This window comes from Labrus mixtus, chromosome 6, assembly GCF_963584025.1.
Source record: "Labrus mixtus chromosome 6, fLabMix1.1, whole genome shotgun sequence".
NCBI classification, from domain to species: domain Eukaryota; kingdom Metazoa; phylum Chordata; class Actinopteri; order Labriformes; family Labridae; genus Labrus; species Labrus mixtus.
The window spans coordinates 30564097-30578538 of record NC_083617.1 but is presented as its reverse complement, the minus strand read 5'-3'; the positions used below and the strand labels follow the sequence as shown (position 1 = coordinate 30578538).

Below are 14442 nucleotides of genomic sequence, written 5' to 3'. Positions count from 1 at the left end.
TCCTCATATGTATTAAATGCTATCTGAAAGACAATTTTGTACAGCCTTATATTTTACTAAGCCTGAGCATTTCATTCAGAGATGTACTCGAGATAAGTACAATAATCTCAGTTTGATGGATTGCCCAGGCAGTGCCTCAGGCCGCTGTTGTGTACATACTGCACTGGTTGTGGCAGAATGATAAAACCAACATAGGCAGGTGTGTTTGGTTAAGACACACTTGTCAAGTGGGTGACAAGCATGTCTGTGTTCATTCAAGTGAACCCCTTATCTGCACCTCCTTGTCCCACTCATGAACAAAAGCATTTCCTATGTTTGTATGATTTACCTCTCCAAAGTAACCCTCTCCAACCCAAGACGTGCACACTTTCCCGCACACCCATGCAAATACATAACAATATCTAACAGAGGAGAGTGTGTTTGCTGAAAAAAATATTTGTAATCCTTCATTTGCCTGTATATTAGCAGTCTACAACCCTAACCACAACTGTAAGTTAATTACATAGAATAGAATAGAATAGAATAGAATTACTTTATTGATCCCAAACTGGGAAATTGTGGCGTTACAGCAGCAGGTTATCCAAACACACAATATTAGCAAAAAACACAATATAATATTAAATACAAAGTAAATAAGCACTAAAAATATAAAAAAAACTAAGAATGAGAATATATAGAACCAGGATTTAACTAAGCATTACTATCATTATTATTCTTTTTTTTATTTTCTTATTTCTTATTAAACTGTCGCTTTTTTATCATCATAAATAAGCTCTATTTTCTAGGCTACATTTAAAAGCATTTGGACGCGTGGGACCCCTTTCTTGCTTTATTTCACCAGGGTGAGGAGGAAGTGACGTCAGTCATGGAATTAAAGCTCGCTGTTGGCTGACCGACAGTAATGAATAGCAATGGATAGCAACAACAGCTAACAGCTAACGCTAGCAGGTATTTACCCCTGAAACCATGACAGTAATGTATTCCGGAGCCTGTGTGTGATTAGCTGAAGTGCTGAATGTTCTTCTACTGTCGCTGAAAATGACACCAAGGTAAGCAGCTGTGTATCAGATGCTTTGTGTGCTTGCTAGCTCCTTCCATAGCCGCCTGTAGCTAACGTTATCCCTAAAGCCTAAAGAACCGAACAACAACGACAATGCTTTAAAACTTATTTAATTTTTTATCTAGTGTGTACAGTTGTTTAATGACTAGACCATGATAGTCGGTTAATTAACAACAACGTTCGTAGTGACAAACCTGTGGAGATATTCTCAGAATAATTCCATCGACAAAAATAATTCACATGTGTATCTGTCCTACGATGAACTGAAGAACTTTGTTGTAAAAACCCAATCGCTCTGTAAGATGAGAAAATAATGAAGAGACTTATGAGAAGGCTTTTCTTCTGTTCAAACCTGGAGCCTCTCGTGGGAGGGGAACTGTGACAGAAAAATCATTTTACTTAAATCACACTGACCTACTCCCAAAAGTGCCATTTGAGATAAGCAAATTCAGGTTTTATACTTCAGCTTGCTAACAGTTTTACCTGTTTTACAGACTGTACAAAATACCACAAAACACTCTCATATGTTTGTCCTTTTTTGTGTTATCTGCAAAATTACAAGGTGTGCCTTTACGAGGAACTGCCTGAATGATATACTTAGACAGTTCTGGGAAAATGCAATGATGCTGTTCTGTCTCCTTCCTCCTTTTCAGATGACTCACCAGTGGCTTGGACATCAGTGATTTGACAGAAGATGAGGCTGGCTTAGCTTGTCAGACTTGTCATTGCTTGTAATGATTGTCACTGTAGGCTTATTAACCATAAGGACATTGACAACAAACAACAGTAAATTATGTTTGTTGCCATTAGCACATGACACCTTAAAAGCAGACTACATAAATTATCATCTAGTTTGTTTTGAATGGCTTCCAATTAACCATCGCTGACAATGTCGCTGGGAGAGCAGTCTCAAAAGTGGTTTCCAACCCATGTCCAAGCCACTGTACTTCAAGCAACAGGTTTACAGCCCAAGGGGAAAAATGGCACCAATGATGCCTACACTATCATCCAACTGGGCAAAGAAAAGTACTCCACTTCAGTGGCAGAGAAGACACTTAACCCCGTCTGGAGAGAAGAAGCCTCCTTTGAATTACCTGGTTTACTTTTGGAGGGCAACCCAGAAGTATATGAACTTTGCCTGATAGTAATGCATCGGTCCTTGGTTGGGATGGACAAGTTTCTGGGTCAGAGGTCCATCAACCTTAATGAAATCTTTGATAATAAGGAGAGAAAGAAAACTGAGTAAGTATCACACACTCAGTTAAGTTATTGATTTAAAAAAATGTTTTGCTAATCACAACAAAGCTATAGATTTATGTGTTTGATAAGCTAAAATTTGACTTAGATGTTACGGTTGTCTTTAAATGCCACTAAATTGAGTTTGCTTGTTTGAATCTTGTATTTAGATTTAAGTCTTCACCATAACATATATATTATATGACATCTTTTACACTTTTAAAGCACCCACATACTTTGCAACTCCAGCTCACAGTTGCACTAATGTGCCATTTGTGAAGAAAAGGACTTTTAAGAGGGAGTGGGAAATATTTTAAGAACTAGTCATAAGTGGATTACAGCATGAGCTAAATTTGTTATTGTTATTCATGTGTTATAGCCTCTTTATTTTTCACATGATAATATTGTAGTATTTACCGGTATGTTTTTTTGTGTTGTTTTCTGTTCTCAAATAGGTTCATGAAATAACTCATTTGCACTGCATCATTTAAGTATTATTGTGTTTTTCTTCGATAATGTTTTGAACTTGCTTAAGAAATACATTTTATTAGATGTATCCTTTCCTTTCACATGAAGAATAGCCAGGGTGAACTATTTTTAACAGATTGTTCTTCTTCAGATTTAAACAAACTGTTAACAATAAGGCTTTTCATTCATGTTCAGTCAGTGACCACAGATTGGTTGAACTTGTCCACCACATTGACCTTCTATTTTTGAGGCTGAACAGTGAAATGGTCTGTTTTGTTGAGGGCTTGTTTATGGCTTGATCACTGACATGCAGGAGCAGCAGTTGGACAAATTAAAACTAGTGGAGCTGGCCGAACATGTCACTCCTGTTAGTCACTCTTATACATCCAATTGTTTTCAAAGGAGGGGTTGAAAATCACAAATGAATTAATGGCATGGTGTGTGCAGAGGTAACTAGTTCCACGTGTTTCATTCAAGCTGTGGGTTCTTTCTTCACAGCCAAGATGAATCTTTTGTTGATTAGCCCATTGAAACACATTAGTGAACTTTATATTTGCCTATTAGTTAAAAGAATAGCAAAAAGTTATAATTATTTGTTTTCTTTCTGGTGATATACCTTAATGGTTGCACTTTTTTTTTTAGCAGGTTTTGTAATGTATATGCTCTCATTGCTTGTTGGCCCAATCCCACACTGCAGGCATACTTGACAGTGATGCTTGGACCCTTGATAGTTTATCCACACTCCACAGTGGGTCTGTGTTCACGGCTGCCCATCCGCTATGTTTTTGAACTGACATATTGAGGAGAAAAGCCCACCTTGATATCTGAGAGGCAGCCCATAATTATCGCACACCTGTGTTTGTTGATTGTGAGGAGTTTCCCAGCGGTCTAGGCCCAAATGGGAGGATTGTGGTTCCAAGCACAGGGAGGTTTATCTTGGCCTTGAAACACACGTGAGGTGCAGCCCTGGCCCCACAGCAGTGGTACACTGTGGCTGCTGATCAGACTGAGCACAGTGCGCAGCCTGGGAATCAGACCCAGCCCAGCCATTCATGACTGGGCTCCCTGACTGGGCTCCTGACTGTTCAAAATATCATTCAACAGCTGCAGTTGTTAAAAAGCCAATACCAACAGTTTCCCTGGATTTAACTGATTACTGATTTTCATGCTGGAATTCAAGAGATATAATAAATCTCTATTGAAATCCAGAAAGAAATACCAGTCATTGTATGCAAACATATACTGTACATTTTTGTATATGCATCGATTTCATGTCAATTAAATTCAAGGGTTCCTTAAACACATTGTAAGATTTTAAATAATTATTGTACCATCTTGTGAGTTTTTGCTTTGAGTCTTTGCAGGAATGCACAGAATTTTTCTGTCAGATTAGTTTACAGAAACAGTCAATGTATAGCGCCATGCGGCACCTCAAGTTGTATGTAGTGTAACAAGAAGCGTCACAGCTCCCATCCTGGAAAGGAGGTCCAGGGTTTAGCCCTTGTTTAACAACATTATAACTCCTGATATACCACTGTGGATATGGAGCCATTCTATGCAGACAATGTCTATGCCCCCCCCACTGCAGGTGTTTATTCCCACTGCACTGATTCTGTGTATTTTTCCTCCTGAATTAAAGTGAATACAGAGGTAGAAGCTAAGGTGACTTTGTTTGTCCATGTGGCTAAAATCACTGCTGATGTTTCTCTTCTCCACTTTTATGTTCATATTTGGAGAGAAAAAGAACACAACCCAATCACTGTACACAGGTGAAGAGGTTACCCATCCTCATCCTACTTTTTCTACATCCTCATGGGTTACCCATTGTCTACCCATTGACTAGTTCTCAACGTCAAGAATTATAAACAAAACAACCAGCATTTGAAAAAAATTATTAATAAATCTTATAGAAATAATGTAGAGGCGTCTGAAGATGTCCATGTCTTCTACAACAAAAGCAATGATAAATGGTGTTACCCTAGTTTGAAATATACCAACAATATTTATAGTATCAGTCGTCGACAGAATACATCAACTGACCGTTGTTAATACTGACGCTGGTTTCCGAAAGGACATTGTTATAAGCCCTGTAACACAGAGGATACGTCTCATTAGCATGCATGAACTCTTGGGTTTCCCTGTGAACTGGCTTTGCAAATTCCCAATTGCTTGTCATTGGATATCTGAACAAAGGCCAGATTTGTGCAAATGCCACAGAGTGTAAACATAAATCCCATTACTTCCAGTTGAAAAAAGCTAAGAGTTTAAACAAATAGAATTCCAAAATCAAGTTTGGAGTGGTCCTTATTATTCAGTAGCAGGCAATTCCTTATGCTTAGTTTACAGAGAATAATGTTTATCCTCTAAATGACCAACTTCATATGCACTTGGGCCAAAAAATGATTTAAGCTCCTGCATTTGTGTGGAGCTTTGGATACATGGGCTCTAACTAGCCTTTCTTGTGATGGCCACAAATAAGTAGGCAGTGCTCATTAGAATGTAAGTGGCTATATGTTTGGTAGTGTAAGGACCATTAGTGCATGCTGTCATTGTATAATAATAATTTATACTTTATTGATCCCGCAAGGGGAAATTCGTTTTTTACACTCTGTCTAGTTAACATGCTACACACACATGCACAAACAGGATCCTATGGACATGCACTAATGGAGAGGTCTCAGAGTGAGGGGGCTGCACACAGTGGGCGCTCCTGAGCTGGGGGGGGGGGGGGGGGGGGTTTAGGTGCCTTGCTCAAGGGCACCTCGGCAGTGCTCAGGAAGTGGACTGGTACCTCTCCAGCTACCAGACCAATTTCCGGACTTGGTCCGTGCCGGGACTTGAACCAGCGATCCTCCGATTCCCAACCCAAGTCCCTACAGACAGAGCTACTGCCGTCCACATACCTAGCTTCATGAATAATGATGAACATGTAATTAACTTGTTGTTTCCTCTATTCCCCTGCTTCTGTTTTAGCTGGTATTCCATAGAGTCCAAGCCAGGGAAGAAAAGGAAAGAACGAGGTCGTATCCAAGTCAGCATCCAGTTCATGAGGAACAACATGACAGCCAGCATGTTTGACCTCTCTATGAAAGAAAAGCCCCGCTCACCTTTTTCCAAACTTAAGGTCAAAATGAAGGGTCGCAAACATGACAGTGGCTTCAGCGACACATCTTCAGCCATACTGCCGCGCTCTGCCATGTGTGACTCAGAGCCTAACCGCCCGTCCGTTGAACCACAGCCTCAACCTGAAGCAAAGGTCAAGAGGCCACTATTGGCTGGGACCCATAAACTCTCTGCAGCCCATTCCATGTCAGATCTCATCGGAACCCACTTTCGACCAAAACTGGACTCCATGAACTCCATTGAAGAGACTGGTGAGAACCAAAAGATTTTATTATTTAGAGTTTCTTTAGTTAAATTGATTCAGTTTTGGAAGATTTCAAAGCAGAGCTCTTCTTGCTGTTTGGCACGTGTGTTCAGGGACTTGAATGGTTTGTCTTTTTTGGAACATCAATTATATCATTTTACCGAGTGATTCCTCTGGTGATCAGCAAGTCTTTGCTACTTCATCATTCATGTTCATGTTCAAGGATGGAGGACAAAGTGAAAGCAAGAAGCTGGTGTGTTAAAATTTTCAACGATAAAAGGCCTCGGTCTCAAACACGAGAATATTGTGTTGCATTTTGCAACAAATACGTTTCAGTTGTCACCCTTCTCTTAATGAGCAATGGACACACAAGGTTAATCATATCGATGAAACTGGAATTTTCCAAGCCAACCATCCTTCCTTGCCTGTTCTTTGCGTTATTGTGGCTTTAACCATGGAAAACTGTAGCTACAATTTTCACAATAACAACAGCATAGGGCTACAACAAAGTTCACAAGTCAAATGTAACTCTTGATTAAAAGTAAATAATGATGTTAATTTTCAATGATTTATGACCTAATACTAATATTGATGCTCATGGTTTGTCTTCCTGGGATCATAGGCGGTCCTCACAGGCGTTCACAGAGTGAGGTGCCAGGCTACCAGGATAGCGAGGGGCACAGTGACCCTTTCACTGATATCAGTGACACCCTGCCACAGAAGTATGCCACGCTCCCACGTAACCGCAATCCATTCGAGGGAGAGCACGGGCAGCTGTGGGACCGGGCAGATCGGAAGGAGAAAAAGGAGAAGGTCAGCCTACTGGAACGTGTGACTGGAAAGAAGGAAGGTCGCAAGACCAATGGGGGGCGTTCGGGCAGCTCTGGAGATCTGCGTACTCCCAACCCCTTTAGTGGAGACTCGCAAACTGACACTAACCCGTTCACTTCCAACTACAAATCCAGGTATTCCCTGATGTGTTAGTGTACAGTGTATCAAAGTAAAACCTGCATGCTGCTTCATCTCACATACATGCTTTCACACCATCATTTACTCTTTAAAGTCTCACTGTGAGGACAGTTTTGTACTATCATTCATCTTTATTAAGGTGTCTTTGTGGCTGTCTGCCTCGTGACCTATTAAACAGTCTATCCATCAGTCAGCAGCATGTTTCCATTATTACCCCTAGTGGATACAGAAAGGGATATACATAGCCATAAATATAATACATTACAATACAGTATTAAAGATTCACTTACAGAAAACAATTTAACAAATACAATCTTTTATCTTAGTTTAGTTGTGTAGTTTCACATTATTAACTGCTTCAAATATTTTTTTGTATTTTGCAATATGTGTGCGACTAAGGAGCATGGCTAGCTTACTAATATTATGTTCAAATGAAATCTTCACTTCTTCCATTCTTAAAATGTAACATCATTCCACATGGTAAAAATCTGCAATCACCTCCTGTGCAGCAGATGATCTTGCTTCACTTATAAAAACAACTGTCGTATAGGATACTGAATAAAGCACAAGCAAGTTTTTGAATATGTTTTTGCAGTTTAAACATTTCAAGGGGGCGTGTTCCATATATTTAGTGTTACATAAAGTGTTGGTGTGCTCAGTGGTGATTTTCTGGTTTAACTGAGTGGAAGTGGTGTCATTAGTGGCTCTTTAAAGCGCCTAGGCTTGATAACAGAGCCCTCTGAGCTATAGTAATGAGATCCTCTGCACAGATAGACCACCCAATTAATCACTTATCTTTGAAGGTACTAATCCACCATCTTTACTGCCGTCTTTGTCACACGGTAGCTCAGTGGTCATTTGAATAATGGTTCAAAAGATTGTTCAGTTATTCACAAGCATGCTTGCTGTGTTTTATGTTTTACTACTTGATGGATAACTGAAAAAGTTACAGAACTTAGGGGACACTTTGGAGCATTGTATTTTAAGAATGGGGATTATTATGCACAAAACATTAACTGCAAGGCCGTAATGTGTTTTCTGTCTTTGTCTGTTTTGTTACAGTGATAAAAAGTCAACAAGAAATGAAGAAATTTCCTTTGGCCACAAAAAGAAGGACATCAATGGCAAGAAAAAAGTAAGAGTGACAGCTCAACCCTCATAGTTAAAGCACATGATTAGTCAGTGGATATTGTTGTTTGTTGTCAGTTTTACTTGACAGTGATTGAAAAGGTAAAAGAGGAGACATTATTTCAGCTGTAGAAGTGACACTTGTGTCATTACTTCTTGTGTAGTGTCATGCATATTTTAATTGGGAACTCTTTGTTTAATTTGACGTAGCAGCTGGTGATCTCTGAGGCTCTGAATATTCAGAAGTGTTATTCACCTAATTGGACATATCGGTCATCATGCCTGAGCTGATTTTAATTTGAAGGGGTGTGAAAGTTTGGTCTGTGAGGTCAGCCCTTGTAGTGTTTCTGACTGATTTACTACCTGACTGGTTTGGTTAAGAAAGGGGATATAGATTTAGTGTGTTATTATTCATAATGATTAAAACACTATTTGAAAATGGCATTTTACGCTTGAAGGGTTTTTTTTCTTGTGTTTTCCTTTTTTTAAGAAAAGCTAATATTTGCTGATTATTACACAGCATAACTGCTTTTCATGAGGGAGTTGTGGGTGCACTTTATAACCTAAGTGACAACTAAATGAGAGGGAGAATTCTGATAATGGCTTTCCTCACCTTTCTCAGTGGGTGTTGAGGGCTTTTGATATCCACATTCGCCCCCCTTGTATGCTGCAGTTCCCATTTCCTTCGTTTCAGGGCCCTAATTAGCACACACACACACACACACACGAGGGAGGGCGGGCTGGGAGAGATTTCAAAGGACTGAGCTTTTAGATTCTCAGAGCTGAGCTCATTAGAAACTGTAATGACATAACTGGAGAATGCCAAGTGTGCACCTTATCTTCTCCTCACTACTGATCACAGAAAAACGGTCATCATTACTTTGCCAATTCGTGGTCATTTCCAGGCCTTTGTCAACATACATATTATACTGTATGTATATGTGTGTATATGAGAAGCAAAGCAGGCTTGTACATGTTCATGTACACATGTTTGTTTGTGAAACTACATCACCTACCGTTTGTGTGTTAGGAATGGGCTGTTCCTGAAAGCCGTCTTACATTGGACATTTAATCTTAGTGGCAAATATTAAATTTTTGTCTGTTACCCACAGAAGCCTTTATGCTGTTAGAAGTGATAAGATAACTAGTAAGCAGTCACGCTCCATGTCTCTCTGTATTGTCTTTTCCCAGCAGTAGTGGCTTGAATGGTGCATGGGAGTGGGAGCTGATAAACGAGGTATTTTAAACAGGGTGAAGGCTTTGCTGCTCTATCCGTTCAGGGGAGGATGCCCAGCGCTGAAGCGATAAAGTGGTCCCTCATTAAAAACTATTACCACTCCTCTCTACCCATGCAATATGATCTGCACATACCGTACCACACTGCTTTGGCCAAAAAGGTTGTCCTAAAAGACCAGAGCTGGGTCTAGGTTGCATCCTCTTTCTGATAACATTACCTTGACCTTTAATTGCAAAAATATGCTGTCTGGCATTTCCCCCTCAAAACAAAGATTCAGTTTTTGGGAAATCTTAATTATTTAGTTTTTGAAGGCGAGATATAGTTTTTGTTTGAGCCCTCTCTTGTCATACTGTGCTTCACGATGCTTGAAACAAAATAAAATAGAAAACAACTTTGAAAGGATGTTAGCGGCTTGCTGTAGTGTCAAAGCAGTGTTTTATTAAAGCAGCTTAACTGCTCTTGGCTTGTATAAACACTGTAACACACTATTAGATCATAACATCAGCTGTTGAATTCATTGATATGACAGTGCTAAATAGAGAAGTCTCATCTAAGAACTCTCAATTAGCCTTTATTAGCACACCAGAAGAAGAGATAAACACATGGCAGTTTATGTCACATCAGGCAGACATAACTAATTAGTGTGTTTTTTCTGTTACATTGTGAATGAACCTGAAGGTTATCTTTACAATTTCATCTGTTATCAGATGCTTTTTTTCTACATATTTCAACCACTTCATTCTACTTTTGCAGAAAAACATCCATGCAGGATGTGGTGATGAGGAATGATGACCTAAAGTAATGCTGCTAATCTTGTTAATTTGAGCATTTACTTGTTTTGTAATTTCAGGAGGCGACTAAGGAAAGTGTAGCTGCCTATAGCAACTTAACCTTTCAGGAAGTTGTCCAGGAACTCATCAAACAGAAAGAAGTGGTTAAAAAGAAAGACGCCCACATCAGGGAGCTGGAAGACTACATCGATAACCTTCTTGTGCGTGTCATGGAGGAGACCCCAAGCATTCTACGGACGCCCTATGAGCCAAAAAAGAAGGCCGGTAAACTTTCTAAAAAGTAAATAGAAGCGACATGAAGGTGTATTTGTGGCTCATGTATCAGTATCATGTGTTAAAAAAACACAGGAAAATATCTGATTTAATGAAAGCCAAATTTATTATTAATTTATGTCTTTGCTTTAGAATATTTTCAATATATGTAGATTTTTAAGTTTTGATTATTCTAGTTCATGACATTTATTTCGCCCCCTTAGTTAGGCAGAGTCAATACAATAATTCCTCTTTATTTTAGGATAATTGTTGGGTGTCTTTTAGGTACTAAAACAAGATGAGAGAAAGTCGTCTGTGGTCACATATTTCTGACTAGATTGGGTTTTAGCTATAATGGTACAGCTTCATCTGTCCAGAAGTTCGTCAGGTGCAGTAGAGCCAAACTTCTATTAACCAGTTTCTGGAGTTAAATGGTCAAGCAGGTGATTTGATAAAGCTGTTTTAATGTGTGTAGACTTCAACTTGTGACCTAAACTATGAAATACATCTAACAGAGGCTACAGATGTGGATGAACTCCTCATTCTTACCTAATAGCCTCCATGATTCATGGTGATACTCTGAAAGATTGGAAGAGTTTCAAAGCGCAAACATTCCTTTTATAAGTTACTGACTTTCATTCTTTTTTACTTTGCATGACTATCATCGAGTTTCCAAGGGTCTAACTGAAGGTGGACATTTTTTTTACAAACTTTTAAGTGCAATCATTACTTGTTCTTGTTTACATTTTGATTAATCAATTACTTTTGATCAGAGTTTTTTTGTTACGGTCTTCATTGATTCAAAAGCATTTATACCATTCATTTTACTGAACAGTCTTAATTTATAGTTTCAGTGCTCATTGACACATGAACATTATTGTTCTGTATATGCCGGGTACTTTCTGGTGAAAAGGCTCCAGTATCCCATTTAATCCCACTGTGTTCCTCTGCACTTTGTAGAAGTAAAACATGATGTTATTTTCATCAGCATAGTTTACCCTCAAAGTCAAATGAATGATGTACTGTGCCTCTTTTTGTATTATAATTTAACATTCATATAAGATATGATTGTTCCATGAAGGTCACTGAGTACTAATAATAATTGTTTGCTTATCATTTAAGGTAAACAGCCAATAACTCATTGGGCTTACAAGAGAGCGTTTGTCCGCCTATAACGGAAGCTTTACGTTCCTCATATCAGTGTTTTCTCTCATCTCATGTGTCCTCTCATCTTTGATGCCTATGTCACGACTACAGAAGTTGTTTCCATGTTACACAGGGCTTCTTAGTTTTGATAATGTATTACTTTCCGCTGAACTAATGTCGCACTGCTACAGGGATAGCAGTTATTTTGCACTGCTGGTACTAAAATGAACTAAATGACAACTTACAGGTTCAAGGCTTCGAAAGAGCCGAAGATTGTTTCACCTCCTTGTGATTGTGCTAGATGTTCAACAATAGTATCATCACCTGCCTATGTTTAGGTTTACATTTGGGATTGTTTATTCCCATTGAATGGAAAGTAGGTTCATGTACAGTGTTAAACATGCTTTATGTTTCCATGGTAACAGCCCTTAAGTTGCACACAGTTTGAATGACATATTCATGTCTTTATCATATGACAATCACTTCAAAGCATTTTATATGTCACTGTATAATACTTGTATAATACCAAACCACAGCTACAACACAACACACTGTATTTATGGAATGTCAACAGTCAAAAACACTTTTGAATTTTTTCACGAGAGCAACACCACTGAGAACACATCTAGTTATGCACTTGTTGTTTCTGCTGCTGTTTAACTTATTTGGTCTTAAAGAATGTGATCTCTTTTTGGACTTGAAGCCAAAATCTCTTGATACTGAATGTACTCTTGTTGGCTTTGAAATATGTAACTCTGAAACCTGTAATGATGTACAGAACACTAACAAGGCCAATGAACCTTGCTTGCCTTTAAAGTATTCAATGTTTCCAAAGAGATAAATCAAGCTTGGGACATTTTCATTACTGATTTCTGTTGACATGACAGAGATGTTTGGATTTGTTTCTTGTTTTTTTTTTGTTTTTTTTATATTGGAAGAATGTTTTTTGGTCTGCACATAATTTGTAAAGTCAAAATGTTTAAATCAGTGAAAGAATGATGAGTATTATGATGATACTAATTAGGAAGTTTATGTTGACACAAATCTGTTTTCCATTACAGAAAATCTTATCTACAATTGCCTTCCTACATTTTCTGAAGTGTACACTCTTCATGTTACAGGCTTTGTTCATAGCTTTAATTAGTCTGTTTTGGTACTTAGCTAGATGTTCCTCATGGACCTGAGGCTCTGATTACTTCCACTGTACATACTGTACAGTCACTTTGTAATATTACTTCACCTTTTGACTTTTTCCACATTTTTTTTCTGCTGTAAAATGTTTGAAATGTGCTTCCTGGGGATTCTGTCTGAGTTTCAGGCAAAGTTAGAGTTAAGTTACAATAAATTTCAAAGTTGGTAATAAAGTTTGATTATAAAATAAATATGAAGTATAAAAATCATCAAGCTATACAGACATTCGATGGCTGGGATATAATTGTGTGATGCAAACTTTTTCTGTTTACCTTTTGTTCTCTACCTAGCCAAACACGCGTTGATTACTGACCCTAATAGCGTTGGTTATATTCTTCAGCTATGACTAATGCTGACCCACAGTGTAGAACAGGTGATTTACAATGTTGTCTTTAGCCATTTTGCTACGTTTGGATGATAAAATAACAAAAATGAAAGGTCTAGTTCAAATTAAATATACAAGTGATTTATTGAATGAATAGATTGTGTCTGTCATTTTTACATTTAGCTTGATTGTTCTATTTGCTTTATGCTTTGGTAAATGTCTCTCTTGCACAAAGTTTTTAATGAAAAACCTTTTCAAATTATCTTGTAGCTCAACAGTGCAAAGAGTACATTGCAAAAACACCATGCATCATTACCATAGTTCCTCATGCCAGTGTTTTATTTTCCAAGGTACTGTGAATGCTAAGAGGCCAAATTTTGAATCAGATTTGTCCATTGCCTGTTCAAATTAAGTCTTTATAAATTGACTGTTCAGACTTTGACAATAAAGTCCTATCAATACATTTTTTGCTTACAATACAATATTTGTTTCTAAGTTGAAGTCTGCCCTCAGTTATACAATAGTGCAAATATAGAGATTTTTTTTCTTCCATATTGATGAAGCATGCATTGAACCTTTTGATGCAGATGACATAAAGCTTGACTCGGATCTCACAACCCTGACAGTCTTTAAGTCTTCTACTGATAATATGATTCTACTTGCCATAGGCCACATACAGATGCCAGACACTAAGACTTAAGCTCTCGCTAAATCCCCTGACGGTGCTTGTAATGTGGCACACACAGTTTGGAGGAAATGATGACTGTGTTTATAAAAGATTTCACCAGTGAGCAAAGCTTCATTCAGTTTATAGAATTTTATGAAAGCTCACGCACATGAGCCAGACCAATTAAACATACGAGTTGATTTTAATGCAGCAACATTGTTGAGGCCTAACAGGACATTTTGATACTGAGAAAAAGGAGCCAAAGAAACCCTTGATCCACTTCTGTTGTTTCAGTTTATACGTGCAAGTTTTTGTTTAGAAGTCATTTGTTATAAATCCATATTTTATAAATGGGTGTTCCATGTTCTGTAAATCACATTTTTTATTCTGTTACACTTTAAATAATGATATTTAAAAAATGATGTGGAGTCTTCTGCATCCACCAACTGTTAACTGTTATGTCTCCATTTTCATCAACCCTCATCACCTTTAAATGTTCATATGAAGCTAATATACAAAGATTTAAAACCTCCATGTTTGGTTATAAGAATACAACTTTTTATTATTGTGGCTCTGGAAACACTAGAGTAGAGCGATCGTTCCCA

The 14442-nt window shown here is 38.1% G+C and overlaps 1 protein-coding gene across 1 annotated transcript; it reads left to right on the top strand.

The window, feature by feature from the left end:
• Positions 1–859: 859 nt before the first annotated feature.
• Positions 860–13036, top strand: LOC132975984 (rab11 family-interacting protein 2). The gene is made up of 6 exons (XM_061040913.1): positions 860–1049; positions 1714–2302; positions 5738–6138; positions 6754–7096; positions 8163–8235; positions 10316–13036. Exons 2-6 carry the CDS (start codon positions 1950–1952, stop codon positions 10538–10540), a joined length of 1395 nt encoding a protein of 464 aa, XP_060896896.1. The 5' UTR covers positions 860–1049; positions 1714–1949; the 3' UTR covers positions 10541–13036.
• The last annotated feature ends 1406 nt before the right edge of the window (positions 13037–14442 follow it).

What these genes read in the sequence shown, in the direction of transcription:
- LOC132975984 (XM_061040913.1), top strand. Translation starts at nt 1,950, where the DNA reads ATGTCGCTGGGAGAGCAGTCTCAAAAGTGGTTTCCAACCCATGTCCAA. An exon ending in AAGGAGAGAAAGAAAACTGA is followed by an intron (nt 2,303 to 5,737) that starts GTAAGTATCACA and finishes CTTCTGTTTTAG; the next exon opens with CTGGTATTCCATAGAGTCCA. An exon ending in ACATCAATGGCAAGAAAAAA is followed by an intron (nt 8,236 to 10,315) that starts GTAAGAGTGACA and finishes TTGTAATTTCAG; the next exon opens with GAGGCGACTAAGGAAAGTGT.